The 23103-nt window shown below is 37.2% G+C and overlaps 1 protein-coding gene across 3 annotated transcripts; it reads right to left on the reverse strand.

Moving 5' to 3' along the window:
- Positions 1 to 2409: 2409 nt before the first annotated feature.
- On the reverse strand, positions 2410 to 21757 carry LOC126801252 (uncharacterized). Of its 3 annotated transcripts, none has more exons than XR_007672777.1 (20): positions 21354 to 21757; positions 21117 to 21191; positions 20859 to 21009; positions 20156 to 20224; positions 19869 to 20041; positions 18884 to 19021; positions 17980 to 18105; positions 16505 to 16603; positions 16130 to 16250; positions 15812 to 15875; positions 15304 to 15358; positions 14751 to 14875; positions 14268 to 14341; positions 13243 to 13292; positions 5672 to 5758; positions 4342 to 4392; positions 4191 to 4274; positions 3303 to 3353; positions 2871 to 3013; positions 2410 to 2758 (listed from the first exon to the last, which is right to left on the reverse strand). XR_007672777.1 is itself a non-coding variant. In XM_050528747.1 (19 exons), the coding sequence occupies exons 1-19, from the start codon at positions 21660 to 21662 to the stop codon at positions 2930 to 2932; spliced, it is 1986 nt and encodes a 661-aa protein (XP_050384704.1). In that variant the 5' UTR covers positions 21663 to 21757; the 3' UTR covers positions 2410 to 2929. The 3 variants fall into 3 exon arrangements, 1 of the variants encoding a protein (XP_050384704.1); XR_007672778.1 differs by having other exon boundaries at positions 2410 to 2761; XM_050528747.1 differs by having other exon boundaries at positions 2410 to 3013.
- Between the last annotated feature and the right edge of the window lie 1346 nt (positions 21758 to 23103).

Genomic DNA, 23103 nt, shown 5'->3' on the forward strand with positions numbered 1-23103 from the left:
AAGCCTAGCTCTGCCGAATTTCATACTCACCCTTCCAAGAAATCCTAAAACCGGTTCCACCATTCTCCACCAATCTATAGCTTCGAAGCACGCTTGTGAAGAGGTTCCATCCCCTTAGAAGCCATGGCTACACCTTGTAGAATCGCTTGATTGAAGAAGTGTAACCATGATTCTCTCTTTGTTTCAATTCGGTTTTTGGTTTTTCTTGTTCTTGGATGATTATGCAATTTGTGTAGAGTAATCTTGTTTCGATTTTGTCTATGAAAAGTGGCGATTTTATACTTGATTCAAATTATATAAAGTGGCGATTTTAGGTTTTTAGTTCTATGATTTTAGTTTATTCCGTGACATGCCTTTGTGTGATTTCGAAAGTATCTATGTGTTATGTATATGCTTGTAGCATGATATTTAGGTTGTTGGATTTATGACTTATGCCATGAATATGTTTATCTTTTCTATGTGATTTTCGAAATTGCATGATTGGGGGTTAAGTAGGTGACATGTTTAATGAATTCAATATGCGTGGTTTTGAAGTTGCATAGTAGGATAAGTATGTTAGATTTCGATTAAGACCGCTTAGAATGAATCGAATGTGTTAAGTGTCTATGTGATTAGGTTACTGCTTAGAACCCTAATTGCATGATCCAACCTTAGTCATTCATGATAGTGTCTCGGCATGACTCTTAAAGGATGACTAGAACTTGATTTTCGTTAGCTTTATATGAATTGTTTTGGTGGTTGTTTATGTGTTGGTTGGTTGATCACATGTATATATTAGTTTAGGTTTTATTTTCTGTTTTTATCTTTCAATCCGATCCCATATATCAAAACTCTTTTATATCTTTATGAATTCGTTGTTAAATGTTTGTGATTCTAAGCCCTGGCTGGATTCCCGGTTTGTGAACGATACCCTCTTGCTTTATACTACTTACGATGCTTACAGGGTTAAATATTGATGTCGAGTAATCGAGCAATCATCAACTAGCTACCACTTGACCACTGGTGCATAAGATTCGTGCATAGAAATATGTTATTGATATACGCATTACTTCTGAATGCCGCCCCAGACACGCACAGTGACACCTTATACTTTCATCGCTACAAGGTGTCACAAGTATTTTATTTTTATCTTTTTAATCAAAATCACACAATTTCTTCATTAAGGATCGTTTTAAGTTCAGAGAATTAATTCGTGTCAAGGGTTCATGTCGTAAAAATGGTGATTTTACAAGTGTGATCATGTAAATCTTGTAAAGAAAAAAAACAGATCAATAATACAACATAAACTTTAGTGTAGAGGACCATTGAAAATACAAAAATAGAACAATAACGAGTAATAGCAGCGGAATATGTAGAAGAATTTCACTTTTCTATTGAATAATTCATATTACAAAGATTACACCTTAATCAATAATAATATTATTCTCAAAAGTAAAATACTTCTTACTTGATAGTCACAATCAATTATTGAAACAACCTCACTAAGATCGTTGCTTCAAGTGTCGATACACCCTCACTCAGATTGTTGTAATCACACCGCATGTCGACTTCACTCAGATCGTCGATGTTGACACATGTCTTCCATGGAGTCACTCAAATCTCATATGCTACTAAGGTCTTCAACGGAGTTCCTCAGACCTCCTAGCACTAAACTTTTTTTTTTCATTGAATTTCTTCTCTCTGTATTCACCCCCTCAATTGCGTCAAGTATCTTACCATTTATATACCCAGAGCCCTTGACGTCTTCTACCTTGATAAGGATGGAAATCCCACTTAACAACTTCCCTAATATATCTCTAACTAGAAAAGGTAAAACCCACATAAATATGAAATATTTCCATTAATCAAAACCCCTTTTCTATATCAATTTCTTTTCAAATCTATTCCCTATTTTGCTGAAAATATATTTAAACACATCATTCCAAATATATCTCAAACTACCCTTAAATAATCAAATCAGATAAACCACCTCTATGGTATTTTTTTTTAAAGGAAAATGTGGTCGGTAGGATTCGAACTTGCGTGGGCAAAGCCCACCTTATTTCTAGTCATGCCCAAAAACCACTCTATCCTCTCTGGTTTGTAGATCAACTAGGAAACTCCATCAGATCTCTTTTAGCATATCTTATTCTTCCTTTTATTCCAACTTGTCCTCCACTTCTTTGGATCCTCATCAATATCATGGAGACCAATGTGTACCTTCACCCATTTGATACTCAAACTCTCAACCATGCCAATTTGACACTTTGAAGTCTTATTTAGTTAGTTTGATATGGTCGTGATGCTTCCTTCCCATCTCCATCAGTGCTAGGTTAAAATAATGACATGTCACGAACGCGTTAATTTTTTTCTTGGGAAAATTGTCACTACCTTGACAAAGAAATTGTCACTATCTACTAGTTTTACAGAAGAAAAAAAATATTGTTCCATGAAATCTGAATCATGTAGACTGGTTCAAAACCATCCCAAAATTGGATATCCGACAATAGATCTTATTGATTGCTAACATACAGAAGTCTTAAACCACTTCAGACTGAAGCCCAATACCAAGCATATTGATTGCTAACATACGATCTTTATCTTAACCAAAATTTGGGAACCTCATTGAGGTGACTATTAATTAATCCAACTATTACATGGTCTGCCTCTGCAATTATGTTACATTCAGATAAGAAAATTTTATAACATTTCACTGCTAGAGTATTGTTTCTTCTCACCAAATACAACATAAGTTTATTTGCTCATCAACATTTTCCCTCTGCTAAAAGAATATATATCTTAGTAAACAAATCCACCAAAATTGAGGTGGACAAACTGAGTGGGTATCGACCAAATTTGAGGTGGACTAGTTAAGTGGGTATTATAATTACCTGTTCTTAAACGTGCAAGTATTGCCTAGTAACGTTACAAAACTGCTTGAGACGTGGATTCATTCCTTTTGCCTTTTGCTCATGGTTTTACGCTTGTTGACATCCAGATATTTCTTCCTTAACCGGATGGACTTTGGTGTAACCTGCACATATAGCAAGACAATACATTTAATCACAGATGATTTCGTATCGGGATTCTCTTAAAAACAGGAATACCTATGTTTCAAGGGATGGAACACGATAAGCACTTAACAGTAGGATAACATTTACATATTTCGTTCAATTGAAGGACCTTAAAACTAATTGGAAGCATGTAAGATTGATAAATTGTGGTTAACGAACAAGTCTCAATAACTAGTTTAATTTTTACAATGGACACAATGACCACGTCACTAACACAATCATAAGCAGAATGAACATAATTAACCATACCTCGATAAGCTCATCTGAGGCTACATACCCGATGGCTTCTTCAAGAGTCATCTGCACCCAAATACGTTTAGATATTAGAAACTACATCAGTTACTACTTGATAAAGACCATGAATCTAATATTTATTGTAGACTTGCAGTCTATTACTCCCAAATGTATATGCTCTTTATTTATTACCTCTGGAATAATAGCAGTGTCTTAATGAGTAAAAATTTTATGTATGTTGAAATTATAACATTCTGGAATTGTTTCGTCAGAGATGCAATATAAAAGAATATTATGCTTATGTCAGGTTCAAATTCAATGGCCCCTAATATCCAGTCTTTTTCTTTAGGACAAACCACCTACAACTATCAACTGTGGAAAGACTTAATCCCTTTAATGAAAATGCATTGTGCCAGGGAACACTTACCATATATTTAATATAAAGCTACAAATCAATCCCTACATACATATAATTAATGGAAAAATTCTTAGCTGAAAAGTAAGAAGCTCTTATTCAAACAAACTAATTTCAGATAAGTTACTTTAGATCATCAAATTCTAGATGCTATAATCATATATACATATATACAAATGCTATTGCCACATTGGCATATATCATACTTAAGACTTGCAATAAACTTATTCTACCATTAGATAGGCCTAAATATTTTGGATAGCCTGACACTAAGACTAGACCTCTTCAATGATGGATAAACTACGCCGGGCTAGACATTATTTCTTCAATGCACAGTATTCGTCTATTGGAGAACTCCCTACCCAAATGCAAGGACAATATGATGCATGCTACATAACCCATGCACAAAATTATATCATTGGTGAACAAAGGAATCCACCAGTAGAATTGGAATGAAATAACAAAGATTATAACTGTTGGATACTTACAAGGCGGGGAGGAGATAATTTCACATTATCATCCTTGCCAGCAGAACGTATATTTGTAAGTTCTTTGTTCCTTACTGGATTGACCTGTAATTGCAAAGTCAGTCAACTACACAACACAATTCATATCATCAAGGACACAGGATATCCTTACATCTAGATCCGTCTCCCTCGAATGTTCACCAACAATCATCCCATCATATGTCTGCATATAATGAACCAAAATGAAAATTGTTTTCACATAAACATATTTATCCAGTACTTGATCAAAGTTTTGAAAAATCTGCCAATATGCTCAATTTCTAGTCACTACGCAGATATGAGGCATGGAGCAAGATCCCTGATATTTATTGCCAATTACAGACTGATATAGCGGATATACATGGATACTTTGAAGTAACTTACCAGATTTCAAACCAAGGTTTGACTGAAATGAAGTTGGAACTGCAGTTCAGGTGGGGCAATTACAACTGCAGTTCCAGTATAGAATCGTACTATTCTGTTTACACGACTTGGATAACAACTGTATGTATGTTGATAAATGCTTAGCTATTTGTAACTTAAACCTCTGTTTTCTGATATTTCTGTAGGCATATCATCAAATTGATTCTATATATCTGTTATAGTCAATATTTTAACGTTTCTTGACCAGATCTCTTTTAAATCAAATTGCTGTTTTCCTACTCTACTGAACAATCGTATATGTAGAAAACCACATTCCTCCATTTTTCTATTTTCACTTATAGTTCTCCACTTCTCCCCTTAATGGAATTTGACACCAAATGAAATTCTGAGGCAATCCATTTTGAACAACTTGCCCAAAAATTGCATAAAAATAAACCTTCTTTGGTGTCCATAAAGATGTTAGTTCAGCAAAGACGCAGAGTACCCATACTATGAGTAATGAGGACATCACAGTATAACCTTTCAAGGATTATGAGCGAAAGAGAGCACTTAATCACATTCCTTTTCCATATGGCTTGATTAATTGCTCTCAAGATAATTATTGCAGCTTGAAGGGAAAGATGAAGTCTGATTCTATACAGTCTCTAAGCCTAATGTGTCCTTTCAAACTTCTCCCTGGTGTTTTATCAAATTTCTGTTTCAGTTTAGAAGTTGTAAGGTTTCCTTTATTAAGGTCTTCAGGTTTGAAAATTTACGAGTGGTAATAAGTTTTTAACGTCCAGTTAATGTGAGCTATCTGCTCAAGTATAAATAAGTGTGTTGAATAGAACTTAGCAGAGTGTTCTGAGTTTTTCAGACGATGGGAATCATGGGATTGTTGTTTTAAGTGAGATCCTGAGAGTGATTCCAAATTCATAGAAGTCTCTGTGTTTTAAGCTTTAAACCTTAAGAGTTTGTTGATCCTGGTTTCTAGGCAGTGAGTATACTGCATCACTTAGGCTAAATAAAGATTTGATTTATCAAAATAAAAGAAGCACTGTTTAATACGTCTGAGATGAGAACTGATTATTTGCACTAACCTCCATCCCAGGTGTCACGAATAGAGTTCCACGAGGTTCTAAACTCATTAATGCATAAGAGGTGATTGTACCATAGCCCATTGACACCTGTTATATGAAGAAAGAGGATGATAGATGTTAGTGATAAAACACATGCACGTATAGCTTCAATAAATATAAGTGTTAGTTAGTTTCTTAATTCTTTCTTTCCATTTTCTTTTTGCGTGCAGTTATTGTTAGATAATAAGAATAGGAGAAAAGTACAGTATGAAAGCCAATGGAGAATCAATTCAAGACAAGTCTTACATAAGAGATGGATTATATACAATCTTGAAAAGACAAGTAAAATTGAAGTAGCTGACTTGTAGAAAATTGCATGCAAAATATATTCAGATACAAGGAAAACCATTATAAGTGGTTCTTAGTGGCATTGATGGTAAACTTGCTAAACCACCACTTGGCTTGCTGAAGAAAGAGTTGAGAAAAAGATGTAAAGATTTATATAAGCTCCTGATTTTGTGGAGGCTCTCGCCGGGGTCAAGCATTTGGACATTAAATACAATTTCCAGGACTATTCGGGTCATTATGAAAATTAGATTTATTTGTAATTTTAGTTAAATAATTGTCTTTCTTTTATTGTTTGATTCTATTGCTCAAATTAATTGATACATCACGGTTATGCTCTTTAATTTTCAGGCTTACTGGAGGGTTGCAAACAAAAGCTATTGAAATACACTATTGAGACTAGGCATGGAGTTTTTTAAACTTTCCTTTTCTTTTTCCAGAAGATAATATACTCTCTTGGGTGATGCAGGAAACAAAAATCAATCATGAACCAAATGTACATCTTATAAATAAGTAGTATTCTTGAGATGTATGTGTCACCAAAGCGGTCACGGACTGAAATACTACCCCTAATTCAATAGTTTACTAGAAGAACTGATGCAGGAGCATCCAAAGAGAAATTAAATTAGGAGTTTATTGTCATTTATTGCTGTTTTGAGTCCTTTTCCATTCTTGCTGGATTTTCATTTACTTAGGCTTTTATTAGGAGTAAAGATACCTAGTTTATATAGCTGTGTTTAGAGTCTTTGTAATCAGCTTGTTTTTGATAATTTCTAATATATATAGAGTTTCTTTGGGAATACTCAACCCAGAACTCAAATACATCGTTCCTTCCTAAGTCTATAGCTTAAATTTCTATGTTTTTGGTTGTTCTTGTTGAGTTCTATGCTTCCTAGTGTTATTGTCCTAGTCTAGCCAATAGGGCAGAACCTATCAGCTTCTGCCCTGCATCAGGTATCAGATCAGTGCTCTGGGCCTGCAAAATGGTGGGTCGTGGTATAGGTTATGGAAGAGGAGCCTCAGAGGATCAACAAACAGAAATGCTTGAGATCCGCCGTATGATTGAGGACCTGACAAGAGCGGTGCAAGCTCTTCAAGGTCAAGAGCATGGAGGAGCCCATATGGAGAATCCGGAAGGCAACCTCAACCCCTTTGGAGATAGACCGGAAGGTCATTCTGAGGATGAACAATCTATCTTTACCTTTTCAGTGGATGAAAATTTAGAAAATGGAAGAAAAGATGGTCTGGACTTTATTAAGCCACCAATATATGATGAATGTTTTTTGTGAGGCTTGTGGTGGTCATTGTGGTATGGAGGAAGGAAAGGGAGGATTGATTGTCCAAGACACAAGCGAGGGAGTACCATTGAGTGCATTATTCTTGGGGTTTGACCATGATCTCAATTTTCTTGGGGTTAATAGTTATTGTTGGAAGATATGCAACAAGTTAATAGATCTCGTCAATCATATCAAGAATTGTGAGAAAAGCTTGGGATTGATGGATGCAAATTTGGAGAGCAAATTGTTGAGGTCAGGATATGGTAGATATTCTAAATATTTATTTATTTGGAATGGACGAGTTCAGTTGCAAACTAAAGGATCAACCACGATTTGGATGCAATAGAAGTTTTTTTCTGGCTTGAATTCGAGGGCAAATTCTTTCCAACGAGGGGAATCTGCAGGAGCATCCAAAGAGAAATGAAACTACTAAATTAAATTAGGAGTTTATTGTCATTTATTGCTGTTTTGAGTCCTTTTACATTCTTGCTGGATTTTCATTTACTTAGGCTTTTATTAGGATTAAAGTTACCTAGTTTATATAGTTGTGTTTAGAGTCTTTGTAATCAGCTTGTTTTTGATAATTTCTAATATATATAGAGTTTCTTTGGGAATATTCAACCCATAACTCAAATACATCATTCCTTCCTAAATCTACAGCTTAGATCTCTATGTTTTTGGTTGGAAACTTCTATGCTTCCTAGTGTTATTGTCCTAATTGTTGTGTTTTTGGCTCGTTGATGCATGTTGGAGTTAGGATTCAGTAATCAAATCCAGGTTTAGAAAGGAAATAAGTTAGCACAGCTTTTCTATATGTTTTAGGAGAGTATATCTTCCAATATTCTATTAGGATTTGTGTTAGGTTTAGTAATCCTAGTCCATATTGTATCAGCAGTCCCTATTGATATAAATAGGGCTGCAGGGAGGTTTTTTAGACAGAGAGACAGAAATCCTAAAGAGAGAGCTAAGGGTGATAGAGAGATAGGAGCTAGACATGGAGGGGTTAAGGTCTGCAATAAGTACTTGTACCTAAATTCTTCAGTACTAGTAAATCTCTCAAGAGAGATCACAGTGGAGGTAGGCTTCAGCTAAACCACTATAATTTTGGTGTGTTTCTGTTTACTCTTCTTTGCTTATATCGCAAATAACTATTAAGATCTAAAGGCGCTTATAACAACACGTGGTATCAAGAGCTAGTTTTATTTTGCGATGTCGATTGGCAAAGGAATGGCTGAGGCAGGAGAGGTGAGAGCGTCCATAAAGCTATTCAATTGCAAGGACAACTTCACGCTTTGGCAGAGGAAGAAGAGGAACGTTCTAATCTAGCATAAGGTTGATGTAGCTCTTGAAGAATCAAAGCCTACATCAATGTCTGATGCAGATTGGGCAGAAAAGTGTAAGATAGCAAAGAGTTGCATTGTGTTGCATCTTGCTGATAATGTTGTGCTTCAGATCGGAGAGGAGCTGACTGCAAAGCAGGCATGGGACAAGCTGCAGAGCGTTTATATGGGTACAACCATCAGCAACAAGCTACTCTTGAAGGAACAGCTCTTTGGCCTCAAGATGGAGGAAGGGGATGATCTTACTGATCATATATCCAAGTTTCAGAACTGCATAATTAACTTGGAGAAGATTGGGGCAAAGATGGGAGATGAGGACTCGGCTATGATGCTACTATAGTCTTTGCCATCATCATTCAAACACTTCAAGACCACCATGATATTCAACAAAGAGACCATCACACTTGCAAGAGTGTGTGAGAACCTGGAACAATATGTCAGGATGCAGAGGGAAGAAGATAATTCCCAAGCACGAGGACTGAGCGTAAGAGGAAAGGAGAGAGGAAGGTCTAAGAGTAAAGGTGGTGGATTTGAAGACAAGGGCATGTCTAAATCCAAGGGAAAAGGCAAAGAAAAGAAGAATGATGGTTGCTTCGTATGTGGTTCACCCGACCACTGGAAAAGAAATTGCAAACAATGGAAGGAGAAGAAGGCGCAGATGCTTGGAGGAAGCTCTCAGTCAGCCAATCTCGTTATTGGGAATGATAGCGATGATGGAGAACTCCTTGCAATCACAGCCAACTCCGGCGCGCCTAGACATTGGACCTTGGACACAGCCAGCACATTTCACATCTGTGCACACAAAGATTGGTTTGACACATGAATAGAGGGACACCGGATCAGTTTTGATGGGGAATGATTCACCAAGTAGAATCATGGGAATCGGCACAGTAAAGATCTCAATGTATGATGGCATTGTCAGGACATTGGAAAAGATCAGACACATTCCACATTTGAGCAGAAATCTGATTTCTCTAAGTCTATTGGATAGGGAAGGATTGTGGCATAAAGGTAACAATGGAGTGCTCAAAGTCGGAAAGGGTCAGTTGGTCTACATGAAAGGTGTGTTGCAGCCTGATAATATGTATAAACTCACAGGTTCTACAATAGTAGGTGGGGCATCAGTTTGTACGGAAGAATACAAGACTGAGCTCTGGAACAGACGGCTAGGGCACATGAGTCAAAGGGGCCTGCAAGAATTATACAAGCAAGATAAGCTAGAAGGCATAACGAGTTGCAGCCTTGACTTCTGCAAGTATTGCACACTCGGTAAGCAGACCAAGGTATCATTCAAAGTGAGCAGCAGTGAGAACATATCCAAAGGAGTATTAGACTATATTCACACAGATGTTTGGGGGCCTACATCAACAAAATCGTTGGGTAAGGCCAAATAATTTGTCTCTTTCATAGATGATTTTTCAAGGAAGGTTTGGGTTTACTTTATGAGGACAAAAGATGAGGTCTTTCCAAAGTTCAAGGAGTGGAAGGCTGAAATCGAGAACCAAACGGGCAGGAAAATCAAAGTGTTGAGAAGCGACAATGGAGGTGAATATAGAAGTAATCATTTCTTACAATTTTGCAAGGATGAAGGCATTACAAGACACTTTACTGTTAAGAAAACTCTCCAGCAAAACGGTGTTGCAGAGAGGATGAACAGAACTCTCTTGGAGAGAGAAAGAAGCATGAGGCTTCATGCAGGGTTGCCTGAAGAGTTTTGGGCAGAATCGCTTAATCATGCTTGTTACTTGATTAATCGATCACCTTCAAAGGCTATTAACTTCAAGTGTGCAGAGGAGGTATGGTCTGGAAAACCAGTTGATTATTCCAACTTGAGTGTTTGGATGTAGCGCCTTTGCGCATATTCCCAAGGATGAAAGAACCAAGCTGGAACCAAAGTCACTTGAATGTGTGTTTATTGGTTTTCAGAGAGGAGTAAAAGGTTATAAGTTGTGGGATATAATCAACGAGAAAAGGGTGCTCAGCAGAGACGTTGTTTTTTATGAGAAGACTATGCCGTTAAATGTAGAAGCTAATAGCAAGGAGGAGAAGATGACTGTTGCTGAAAAAGATGAAGAAGCAATCGAGATATCATTAGCTAAACGATCAGTTGAAGATTCTCAAGCTCACGTGGAGCAAGTAGGGAATGATCAAGTAGCCATTGAGGAACCAGAGCGGCAACAACAGTCACCAATTAGGGCTCAGGTGGAGCAGTCCCCACGTAGGGGTCAAAATCCTCCTATCCCACAAGAACCTGAGCCAGTGAGGCGAGTCATAACACTTGACAAACCAAAGAGGAATTTAAAGAAGGTACAACGGTACGGATTCGAAACCGAAGAAGATGTGAGTCATGCTCTGACCATAAGTCAAGGTGATCCAACTACTTATCAAGAAGCTATAGAAAGCGAAGAAAGGGAAGGTTGGATTGGTGCTATGGCAGAAGAGATGGAATCTCTGCATAAGAATTCTGTGTGGGAGCTGGTTCCTAAACCCAAAGAAAGAAAACTTGTTGGCTACAAGTGGGTGTTTAGGAAGAAAGAAGGAATACATGATGATGCCATAAAGTACAAAGCACGTTTGGTGGCAAAAGGGTATTCGCAGAAAGAGAGAGTGGACTATGACGAGATTTTCTCTCTGGTCGTCAAACACACTTCAATACGGTTGTTGTTGTCTATAGCAGCTCAGTATGATATGGAGATTGAGCAGATGGATGTTAAAACTGTCTTTCTTCATGGGGACCTCGAAGAAGACATTTACATGTCGCAGCCGGAGGGTTTTGTCGAAACAGGGAAAGAGAATCTGGTTTGTTGACTAAAGAAGTCTTTATATGGACTCAAGCAATCGCCAAGGCAGTGGTACAAGCGTTTCGACACATACATGCTGAAGATAGGCTACACAAGGTGTCAATATGACTGATGCGTTTACTACCATGTATTCGAAGATGGGGAGATAATTCTACTACTATTGTATGTAGATGGCATGCTGATTGCATGCAAGGATATGTTGAAAATTCAGAAACGTAAGGAAAAGTTGGGGGCTGAATTCGACATGAAGGATCTAGGAGCTGCACAGAAGATCCTTGGAATTGAAATAAGAAGGGATAGAAACACAAGTGAAATATGGCTGTCACAAGAGAAGTACATTATGAAGGTACTTGAACTGTTCAACATGGATGAAGCTAAGGTTGTTTCTACCCCATTAGCTGCACACTTTCGGCTGAGTGCAGAGCATAAGCCATCAAATCAAAAGGAGATTGATGCGATGAAGAATGTTCCATATGCTAATGCAGTAGGGTGTCTCATGTATGCAATGATATGCACAAGACCAGATTTAGCTCAAGCATTGAGTGTTGTCTCTAAGTACATGTCAAATCCGGGAAAGCGTCATTGAGAAGCAGTGAAGTGGATTCTGAGGTACTTAAAGAGAACTAGACAGTTTGGAATCAAGTTTAAAAGAAAACAAGAAGCATGCGTGGCTGATTTTGTTGACTCTGATTTTGCAGGAGACTTAGATAGAAGAAGGTCTACAACAGGTTATGTTTTCACTTATGGTGGAGGGCCTGTGAGCTGGAAAGCAAATCTTCAAGAGGTTACAGCTCTATCTACTACTGAGGCAGAGTATATGGCGTTGACAGAAGCTTCTAAGGAAGCTATTTGGTTGAATGGACTAGCAGGTCAATTTGGTATTCACCAGGAAGGTGTGGTAGTGAAGTGTGACAGCCAAAGTGCCATACATTTGGCGAAGAATCAAGTGTTTCATGCAAGGACAAAGCACATTGATGTTCGCTATCACCGGATCAGAGATTGGATAGAAGCTGGATATATTATTGTGGAGAAAGTTCACATAAATGACAATGCAGCAGATTGTCTAACCAAGCCAGTTTCTGTGGAGAAGTTCAAGCACTGCTTGAACTTGCTTAGTGTCACAACATGCTGAGTTGTGGTGGAGCACCTCCTCACTTGAGGTGTGATGAGGCAAGAGGAGTATTGCCAAGGTGAATGATCTTGGAGGTTTGTTCAGGGTTACTTCAAGAGATACAAGACATCCTGAAGGTTGCAACAATCATTTGGTATCAACTCACCAAGGTGGAGATTGTTGTGTTTTTGGCTCGTTGATGCATGTTGGAGTTAGGATTCAGTAATCAAATCCAGGTTTAGAAAAGAAATAAGTTAGCACAGCTTTTCTATATGTTTTAGGAGAGTATATCTTCCAATATTCTATTAGGATTTGTGTTAGGTTTAGTAATCCTAGTCCATATTGTATCAGCAGTCCCTATTGATATAAATAGGGCTGCAGGGAGGTTTTTTAGACAGAGAGACAGAAATCCTAAAGAGAGAGCTAAGGGTGATAGAGAGATAGGAGCTAGACAGGGAGGTGTTAAGGTCTGCAATAAGTACTTGTACCTAAATTCTTCAGTACTAGTAAATCTCTCAAGAGAGATCACAGTGGAGGTAGGCTTCAGCTGAACCACTATAATTTTGGTGTGTTTCTGTTTACTCTTCTTTGCTTATATCGCGAATAACTATTAAGATCTAAAGGCGCTTATAACAACACTAATCTAGTCAATAGGGCAGAACCTGGCCTGCATCAAGAACATATCTCAGAAAAGATTCAAAGGCAAGTGCAGACATACCAAAACCCCTTTCCGCACATTTCCAAGAGGACCTCGAAATTTTTCATACGCTGTAACAAACAATAACGTGCATGAGAAAACTGTAACCAAATGAAATAACAGTGGAAAATCAACAAATGCAACAATGACACAAAGCAAAATGAAAGATAATTAGTCAAGCAATACAAGGAAAGAAGGTTGGAGAAAGTATTATATACTTCAGCACAAAAACATATAAACCTGCAAAAGTGTTCCATCCACAATCACAACCCCGAAGATATAGCAAACTTAAGTGCACCCGATTCTGTCCATATCCAGTATATCATTCCATTAAGTCGGACATGATTCTAACTCTCTCATGTCCCAAATCAAACAAGATGCAGTAGAAATTATATTGAAATTACAATATGAAATTCAGTTTGGGTTCTGAGTATAAAGAGCTCACATGAAAAAAAGAAGGGATACGTAAGATGAGAGAAAAATTAACATAAGTTTCATAAAAAAGTAATGTGCTTGTCATGCAACAATCGTAACTGCAAGAAACCCCAAAATGTCATTTTGTATAATTATTCTATAACCCGAATCAGCCCCACAAGCAAATATTTTTGGGGCAACAAGTACTAATCCCATTTTAATATTAAAGGTGCTTCTTTTTGTTTGGGAACTGATTATTAAATTTTCTCAGCATACAGCATATGTAGACTTCTTTCGCCACAGCCTGGGGATGTAATAAAATGCCCTTCCAGTACAGAAAATTATCAAATTTAAAGTGTTCTCACACTTGGGCCAGCATGAGTTTGATAATTTGACATTTCAAAGGTTAACACAACAGAAACATGAAATATAAATTCTCATACAAATTTTATGTTATAATCAATTAGATGCAGATATCTGTATGCTCCAACAGTATAATAAATACATGCATGACTACACACAGAATCAGAGTTCAAACACACATGTCAGCAGTCAAAAGGGGGACAGGTTCATAAAGAAAGGAGAACCAAAATAACAAGCAAGCGAAGGGAAAAGGATGAGGAATATCATACTTAAAAAAGCACGATGCATAAACCCAGTTCCACGTGTGGCACTGCTAAATACACTTCTGTAACCAACTAGTCCCCTGAGAAATAAAAATAAAAAAAACACTGATCATATTGTTCGAGTTTGAATTTAATTTAATCACACATAATAACTTGGAATAGAATGTCAAGTAAACCAGAAGAAATTGTCCTAAAGAGGGGGAAAGTGGGAAATAAAATTCACTTTTCTTTAAAACCCCAGAAATGTTTAAAGTATAGTCCTACGGTATATCAAACATGATGTTGACTGTGCCACAATAGTAAGAAGCGTCTTAGACCCAACAAGCAAGCTGGGAATGCTGACCTTTGTTCTAACATTATGGCACTATATATTCATTTATAATTTGGTCAATTTATTATGAAGTCAAGCAAAATAACCTCAATGACAGCAAAGTAGCATAAATTCAAAGAGGCAGCAAAAAATAATTGATGTTAAGAGGATAAGCAAACCTGGATGGACATGTCAAGGATAATCTAGTCCTGCCATCATTTCCTGGAACAGGACCCATGTCAAGAACCTCAGCTCGCCTATGAGATAAGGCTTCCATAACTAACCCCACATGATCTTCATTTACCTGAAACTTCATACATGAGTCTTTGTGTTTGAAGCAGTCAGTATTTCTTTGGAAAGTCTAAAAGCTAGATTAAATGTGTTTTCTTGACTTCTAAAAAGTATCCTAGAGTCCAGCTACATTAAATGTGTTTTCTTGACTTGTGTTAGTCATTATTATCTAGTGTTTTTTTGTGTTTAGCTTGAAGGTTTAGTAGTTTAGGAGCATTTATTGTGAGTAATTGAGTCTAGGTTATTTAAGAAGTTGTAGCTTATATTGGTTTCTCAGTTTTTAAAGTTCAATAGAATCAGTTTATTCAAATCTTTTAGCTTAAGGGTTTCAGTTTCTTTCCCTTTTAGCTATTTTCTACCCAACCCCAGTTCAGATCCTATTAGGGCCTGCATCAGTGTTGAAAGGAAAAAGTTACGAAAAATGACATATGAACTTCTTGCCTCTATAGTAACTTCTTCAATTGGCTCGAGCCTTTGACCATTCTCTGTTTTATACCTGATTCAGTACAGGAAAATCGGTCCACTGTTCAAAGAATATTTCAAATAGATGGAGCAAAGAATTATTGTACACTGACCAATGCCTGTGTGCATATACAAATGAAGACATATTACACATATAACACCAACTCTATACAACTAGAGCTTTAAGATTGTTTTTTATGCCAAAACTAATTAATTGGAACAAATAAGATTTACTTTCAAATGAATTGTTTCAGGAATATCCGGTAAAAGTATTGAAGATCTCCTCCATTCCCTATTATTTTATCATATATGGGCTGTTACTTTGGTTATGTCTCCTTAAAAACTAATTAATATTAATATGATTCTTTCAAAAATAAAGATTGAGAGAGATAGAATCTTTGACGTGGGAACTCTGTATTATATAAAATGGTCAGAATTGAACGAGCAATAGATCAACCAGTGGCTTGTAAGCAACATCGAAACTCACATGACTTTGGGTGGTGACACAGAGAGCTCAAAACCTTCACGCCTCATATTCTCAATTAAGATACCTGTTTTATGTAACAGGTAAACTGCTTTTAAAATATGTTTAAACCTAAGTGCCAATGAAATGAATAAATGCCAGTGGATGAGAACCATTCAATCTATATAAACCCAGGTGCTAATGAAATGAAAACATGTAAATGGATGAGAACTATGCAAATTAAAAGCCAAAGCACACCTACTTAGTTGGTGCTCTCTGATCTTTTATATGCAAAACAAATACTGATCAAGAATGAAAGTTGCAAACAAATGAGGAACCAACCGAGTTGAAGTTCTCCCCTGCCTTGAACTTCAAATGACTCTGATAAGCCAGGGAGTACATTAATAGCAAGATTTGTTTCTGCTTCAGCTGATAGCCGATCCCCAATCTTTCCTCCAGTCAGCTACAATACATCACCATATGTCAGATAATGTTGATTGGTTCACAAGTGAACCCAGTTGTTGCAATTCATAAATTATTTTTGCATTAAAGTTTTAATCCTCAATTATAGTAGCAAAGAACTACCTAATACACAACATGTTAAATAGAAGACAGCATAAGTAGTCATCACTATAATAACTGATGTTGTGTCTCTATACATGTATATATGTGTAAATATATAATAACTTATTGCAACAACAAATAATCATGACTTACATGGGTACCATCACGTCCAGCTAATGGAGAGTCATTCACACCAAAAGTCATGGAAATAGTTGGAGGATCCAACTCCACAGTTGGTAATGCAGTCATTACCTATCACACATAATGGAAAGTCAGGTTTCACATCTGTACCTGACCAAATACACCATTAATTATATAGAATGATGCTAAGGAACACGTAGATAAAGGGAATTGCACAGCTATATATATATTCTGCATCTTTTTAAAGAGAGATTTAGCTAAATAAATAATTAAAGTTGAATACAAGTAAATTTAAAATAAAATATGGGAATTAAGATCCACTTATTTTAAAATCCACTCCTTATTTCCTTTTTAAGTAACTTAAATTTTGTCTTTAGTTACATGTGTTTTGTTTCTGTCTACACGTTTACCAAAGAAAATGAGGATGTGTGGATTGTAAAATGGGGAGTGTGGATTTCACTTCCCTAAAAGTCTAAAACAAAGGATGTACAAGACTTTATTGCCAAGAATAAAGAGAGAATAAGAGAACTCGTGGAAAAAGAAAGCTTCAGCCTTAACACTGCACGAAATAACCAACCGCTTAAACAAAACAAAAAAAAATAAAAAATAATAAGAAAGTTGTTAACTTGAAAGATTTTCATACTCTAGTTTTGGAGTATCTTATCACCTCTAAAAATTAAACTGCAACAAAATTTGGAAGTCATCATGACTCCAGATTTCATCTCCTCTGATCCACCTTTTAGTCTTGCAATATGACTCTTTACTAACAACACCAACAGTAAAGACAACTTCCTTAACCCTTTGTCATTTAAGTTTCTTCTAAAAATTCTATAACCAAAACCCAGCTCACAGCCAAAAGAAAAGGCACTTGGTATTGCTCATTTTTCAATTGTTATGTTGTGGATACTTCAAAACTTAAAATTGATTTCCCCAAACATTAAACTTCAAAACTTAAAAAGCCACAAAAAGACTTGTCCTGGCTATAAATATAAATACATGTGCGCGCAAACATATTACCATCTATCCTAATTCCAACTAGCAGCAGTTTTGAAAAACCTGGGTAAGAGTATTAACTTTTGTGCCAACAACTACTAGCAGGAACACACAGTAGAAGAAGAAGAGTATACAAAAAACAAATAAGATACAAAAGGCTAATAACATAAATCAGGGAAGCCAAAAACATAATCAAGTGAAACCTCCAACTTCATATGTGAAGCCAAAGCACTACCTGTCTGCCTCAAACCCAACAAATCCTTGTTCAGACTTCTTTTTATTATTTGAAACCATTTGTGTATTTTTATTTGGTACTTGTTTGTAGAAAAATTCATAAATTTAATTAAAAATAGCAAATTTGATAAATCCAATATATCCTCAATATATTCCCGATATATCTTTTTACCGTATCGGTGATACGATCCTGATAAGCGCTATTTAAACCATTGGCTATAGCTTATTCAAATAGAAGTTTATAAAATACACCAACACACCTCAACGCTAGTGATTGTATGGCCAATAGATGGACGTGCTAACCCGGCCATTGATATTATGTCACCAGCCCCAGCACTGTCAATGAGAACCATATTTGTTCCCTTCTTTTTCATCAGCTTCACAATCTACAAGAATAAGCAGTCTCTTGTTACTAGTCACACTCCCAAGTAAATTAAGAAGATAAAAGAAACAAGCAAAATACTCAAAAAGAAACTTTTTTTTTCAGCATTCTAATGTGTTCCTATTAATAATGTAAGAGAGTATAGCTCAAGTTCAATTCTCAAAAATGAAAAAAAAAAGTAGATTTAGAAAAGTTTGGCTCAAGAGTCTTACAGTTCTTAATATTTCAAAATCTTTCATAAAGCAGATCAAGGCTTATATTCAAGTAAAATACCGTTCAGATATAATCCTTCGTATATCGTTGGTATTGTGCTTATGAAACGAAAAGGCATTATGATTTCAATCAAACCTGGGTACATCTAAATGAATTGTTTTCACTGAGAGTCGAACATGCTTCAATGGTTGTATGTTTTAATCTTAGTTTGAGAAAAGTATAGTTGCAGGGCTCCAAATGATTTGTTTAAAAATTAAATAAATTACATAAGAACATCAAAAAAAGAAAAGAAAAAAAAAAGATATACTCAAAGGGTACCAACAGGAAAACCTTAATAGAGCCATCTCATGCAAGCTGAATTAAGTGACCCTTACATTTTCACAATACAACAGCACATATGTGAGAACCAGGATTTTGAATGGTGAAACTTGAAAGAGCTTTACAAAGTTATGGCTAAATATCGTTTTCATTTTCTCATGGGAAAAAAAATCACTAAACATAGTCCATGCATTGTTCTTAAACAAAATACTTGCTTTCAACTCAAATGAATGAAATATAGGATCAACTACCTTCCCTTCTTCAACTTTCTCAACTCCAGACTCTTTGTTTTGCAGCCCGTGAACTCTATCACCAACCCGAACACAACCAGAAGAAACTCGTCCAGTCAATATGCGTCCAAGGTAGAAGTCCTTTTCCATCATGGAAACCTTAACACAATGTCAATACATGCTACTTCAGTATCCCAATACTATGAAAATCAAACATAATGAGCAGAAAAGAAGATCAATAATTCATTCAGTCCTTTAGTTGTAAGGCATGCAACTTCTAAACTTGCAATTGTATATAAAAAATGAGAAATTACTCAAACTGGTCAATGTATCATTTAACAAGGTTAAAACCTATTAGAAAGGTTACATAACCAAAGAATACCAGAATGATAGAATTCAAAGTACCCCAAAACAGCCCCGCCTAGAGAAAAAGAGAGAAAATGATGCAGCATACGAAAACAGTGACACAAAATTCATTTGGGAATAACTCTCCAGAATATGCCCAAAAAAGGTGTCCATCATTTTACTGATTACCAATCAATCAAAAAGGAAAATATCAAAAGACGTTGTAAACGACTATTTTGACCATGATTGTTTCACCCCAGGTTCACAACAAATTTCAAAAAGCGAATCCTGAATCACATACCAAATGCTAGTAAGATAAAACCTTCCCAAGACTTTATAGACTTATTTCTTTCAAAACTCACCACATATGCCACACTGTTTAAAATGTGACTTTGCACCAATACTCAAAGAAATATTTATATAATGTGGTTATAAGTAGAACTCAGGAGCCTCAATCAGAGACTGAAAATATGCACATAGCATAAATCAAACAAAAGGTTCCAAAGACTGCACCATAAATCGAGACATAAATTGCACTAACGAACTAGCAAAACCATGTAAATAGTATGCACTTAACCTAAATAACCCAAGTGCAGAAATGGAGGGGCAACAGGGAAGAGATAAAATGCAAATACAAGCTCTTTAATAGTTGAATACCAACCAGCATCTGGAAAGGTGCCTCAATGTTTGCATTCGGTGGGGGAACATGTTTGATAATAGCATCAAGTAGCTGTGACATGTTTTTTGAATCAGCAGGAGGTTCTTTAGTAAAAGTAGACGAAGCCCATCCTTCTTTAGCAGACGCATATAGCACTGGAAAATCCAGCTGTTCTTCTAATCAATAATAAGAATCACTGATTTAGTGTTTTATCTAACCTATAGGAGTTGGGAGAGTAAAAGTCAACAGAATAAATGGTCAAGTCAATTCTACTTTTAATAATATCACACCTGTAGCACCAAGATTTGCAAAAAGATCAAATACCAGACTCTCAACTTCATCACACATCTCCTCGGTAACTGCATAGAAAATAAAAACAAGAACTTGAAAATTAATCTACATAAAATGAATGCCACACATACATACAGAGGGGGCGCATTACATACAAACACACATTTAGAATGCTATCACAAAGCAACAAAAATACTTAGCCACAGATTTTCATTCTTATACCATCAACATTTGTCTGTTGTTTCACAAATGTTCGCATACCAAAAAAAATCAGCATTAATCCTGAAATCTGGTGGGACAAACCTGACCAACCAAATCACACTAAAATTTGGGACGGCTCAGTTACTCGGTATCGGTAAGTCCAACAAAAATGTGTGAAATCAATTCAAGACAATTTATTGAGTACAAATAACGGATTTTCCCCCACCAAGTTTAAGTGATAAGGTTACAATGAAAGATCCACCATAATCTATAAGTACTTAGAGCCATTCATATCACATTTATTACTCCATATATATTTTCATATAATAATATCAGTTAATAAGGATTCTACAAAGCCAAACTGTTCCTCAACCAAATGAATTCACACAGCACAGTGTAGCTAACTGAAAACCAAAAGTCTTTCCCCTTATAGTTTCATAGTATTACTCATGCAATTGTTTAGATTGCACAATTTGCACAATAAAGACCAGAAATATGTACCTGCAGGCCGATCAACTTTGTTCAAAAGAAGAAGAGGACGCAGCCCATATTTCAAGGCTTTGGCAAGCACAAACTTTGTCTGTGCAAGCGGACCTTCCCCGGCATCAACAACTAAAACAGCCCCTTCAACCATACCAACAACCCGCTCAACCTATATCCATCCACATTGCCGAAAACGAATCAAACCATTTAACTTAAATCCATAAAAACTAGCATACAACTGAAATAAAATACAAATTGGGCAAACGAGTGGCATACTTCTCCACCAAAATCGGCATGTCCAGGCGTATCAACCATATTTAACTCATTATCCTTCCAGAATACCGACGTCACCTGCAGTAATTACACACTCACTCGATGAACATTGATCCAAACATAACCAAAATCATTAATATCAAACATTAGGATTTACAGTATAATCCAAAATCTAGTCACGAGTTCACTGAAAATTTCAAGGCGTTTTCAATTGTGTGATGAACCAAATCAGAGCCAAACCTTGGAGGCAATGGTGATGCCGCGCTCGCGCTCGAGGCTGATGTTGTCCATGGCGCGTTCGTGGGGGATGTCGGCGCCGCACTGGCGGAGGAGGCGGTCCATCAGCGTGGTCTTGCCGTGGTCAACGTGCGCTATGACCGCCACGTTGCGGAGGCGGGCGGGGTCGAGCAAGCTGCTCTGGAGAGTCGCATCGGAGGCAGCGGTGGCGGAGGAGAAGGGGCGGCGGAGGAGGTAGGGTTTGGAGGGAGAGGAGGAAGAGAGAGTGGCGCGCGTGGAGGACCAGAGAGAGCGAAGCAACGGCCCCGCCATTTCTCTCTCGACTTGATAGACTCTCTCGGAAATGGCTTCCTCAGTTTGCTAAGCACTTGCCTGCGTTTCGGGTTTAAGCCTGTTTCCTAGGGTTTTTCAATTTTCTTTTTTTAGAAAAAAAAAATAAAATGAAAAAAGATATCGTAATTTTTTCATAATGATATCAACCATCAAAAAACAACATACTTGAAAAGTACAATTTAGTCTAGCGTCATAAGCTCCCTTTTCGGAAATGCATTTTTTAACTGTTTCAGAGAGAGCAATGATCTCCGCATGATTCGAAGAAGTAGCAACAAGAGATTGTTTAGTGGATTTTCAAGATATCGTTGTATTCACAATGTTAAATACATAACTAGTTTGAGAACGAGCCTTGTGAGGATCAGAAAGGTACCATGCGTCGGCATAAGCAACTAACAAGTTGTTTTGAGTCTTTGCATCAAGGGAAGGAGCAAGGACGACACTATACCAAAATATCAAATAGACAATAGTTGGTAGACAATGGACGCCATAAAAAAACCATAAAAGATAAAGTCAGAGATCACCCCATTCAGGAGGTGGTGTTAACAAGTCTCCAGTCGAGGAGATTCCCTTGGTGGGGAGTTTCATATCTTCATTTCTGGCCCAAATATCCGAGTTCAAATTACTTAGAACCTGGGCCGGCCTATTCGTGGTTATGGAGAGTGATCTAGGACCCCGGGTCTAGGCACATGGGTTAACTAGCGCCCTCGGGACGTCTATGGATCTGGCGTGACCTAAGTATACCCGGGTCAGGTTTTGACCTAGGTAGGCTATTAACCACAAGGTCGGAGGTTCGAACCCTTCTTCTAGCGCCAAATGTTACGGGAGCCAAATCCGGGGGATCGAGTTTTTCGTATCCTTGTATTTCAATGTGTCAGCTCAGTAGGATATGCACACAACACAAGTCAAAGTCAAAGGACCAGCGGTGCACCAACATTTGACCCTCCGAAACTTAATTAGTATCCGGTACGGAATAAGTTCCAGAGTTAAGAATTTAGGAACACGTTACCCCTTTTAGGTGGTTTAGGCAGCTTATTTATAGGTGTAGTGGAGAATGTATCTGGCTCTTCCCTCGATGTGAGAATACGCACAGTACATTGTGTTTATCCTTGAAGGCGAGCCACCGTGGGTGGCGTTAATAGCGATACCCGAGCAAGCATAGGGGCTACCGGGCCGGCTTGCCTGCATGCTGGGCCTTCCAAGTTTCCGGCCACCATTCCGGCGACCAGAGTAGGAGGGGATTAAGCCGGAGATCACCCCATTCAGGGGGTGGTGTTAACACTCCTACATGGTTGGAGCTTCCCCATCACACACCTGCGCTTGATTTCACTCGAACTCTTGTGCCTCAACTGACACCCTAGGGCATATGGAGAACTGCTTTGAGAAGTTGATCTTACACGAGAATAATGAACTTGTGATCTTC

This window comes from Argentina anserina, chromosome 6 (assembly GCF_933775445.1).
Source record: "Argentina anserina chromosome 6, drPotAnse1.1, whole genome shotgun sequence".
Classification (NCBI taxonomy): Eukaryota; Viridiplantae; Streptophyta; class Magnoliopsida; order Rosales; family Rosaceae; genus Argentina; species Argentina anserina.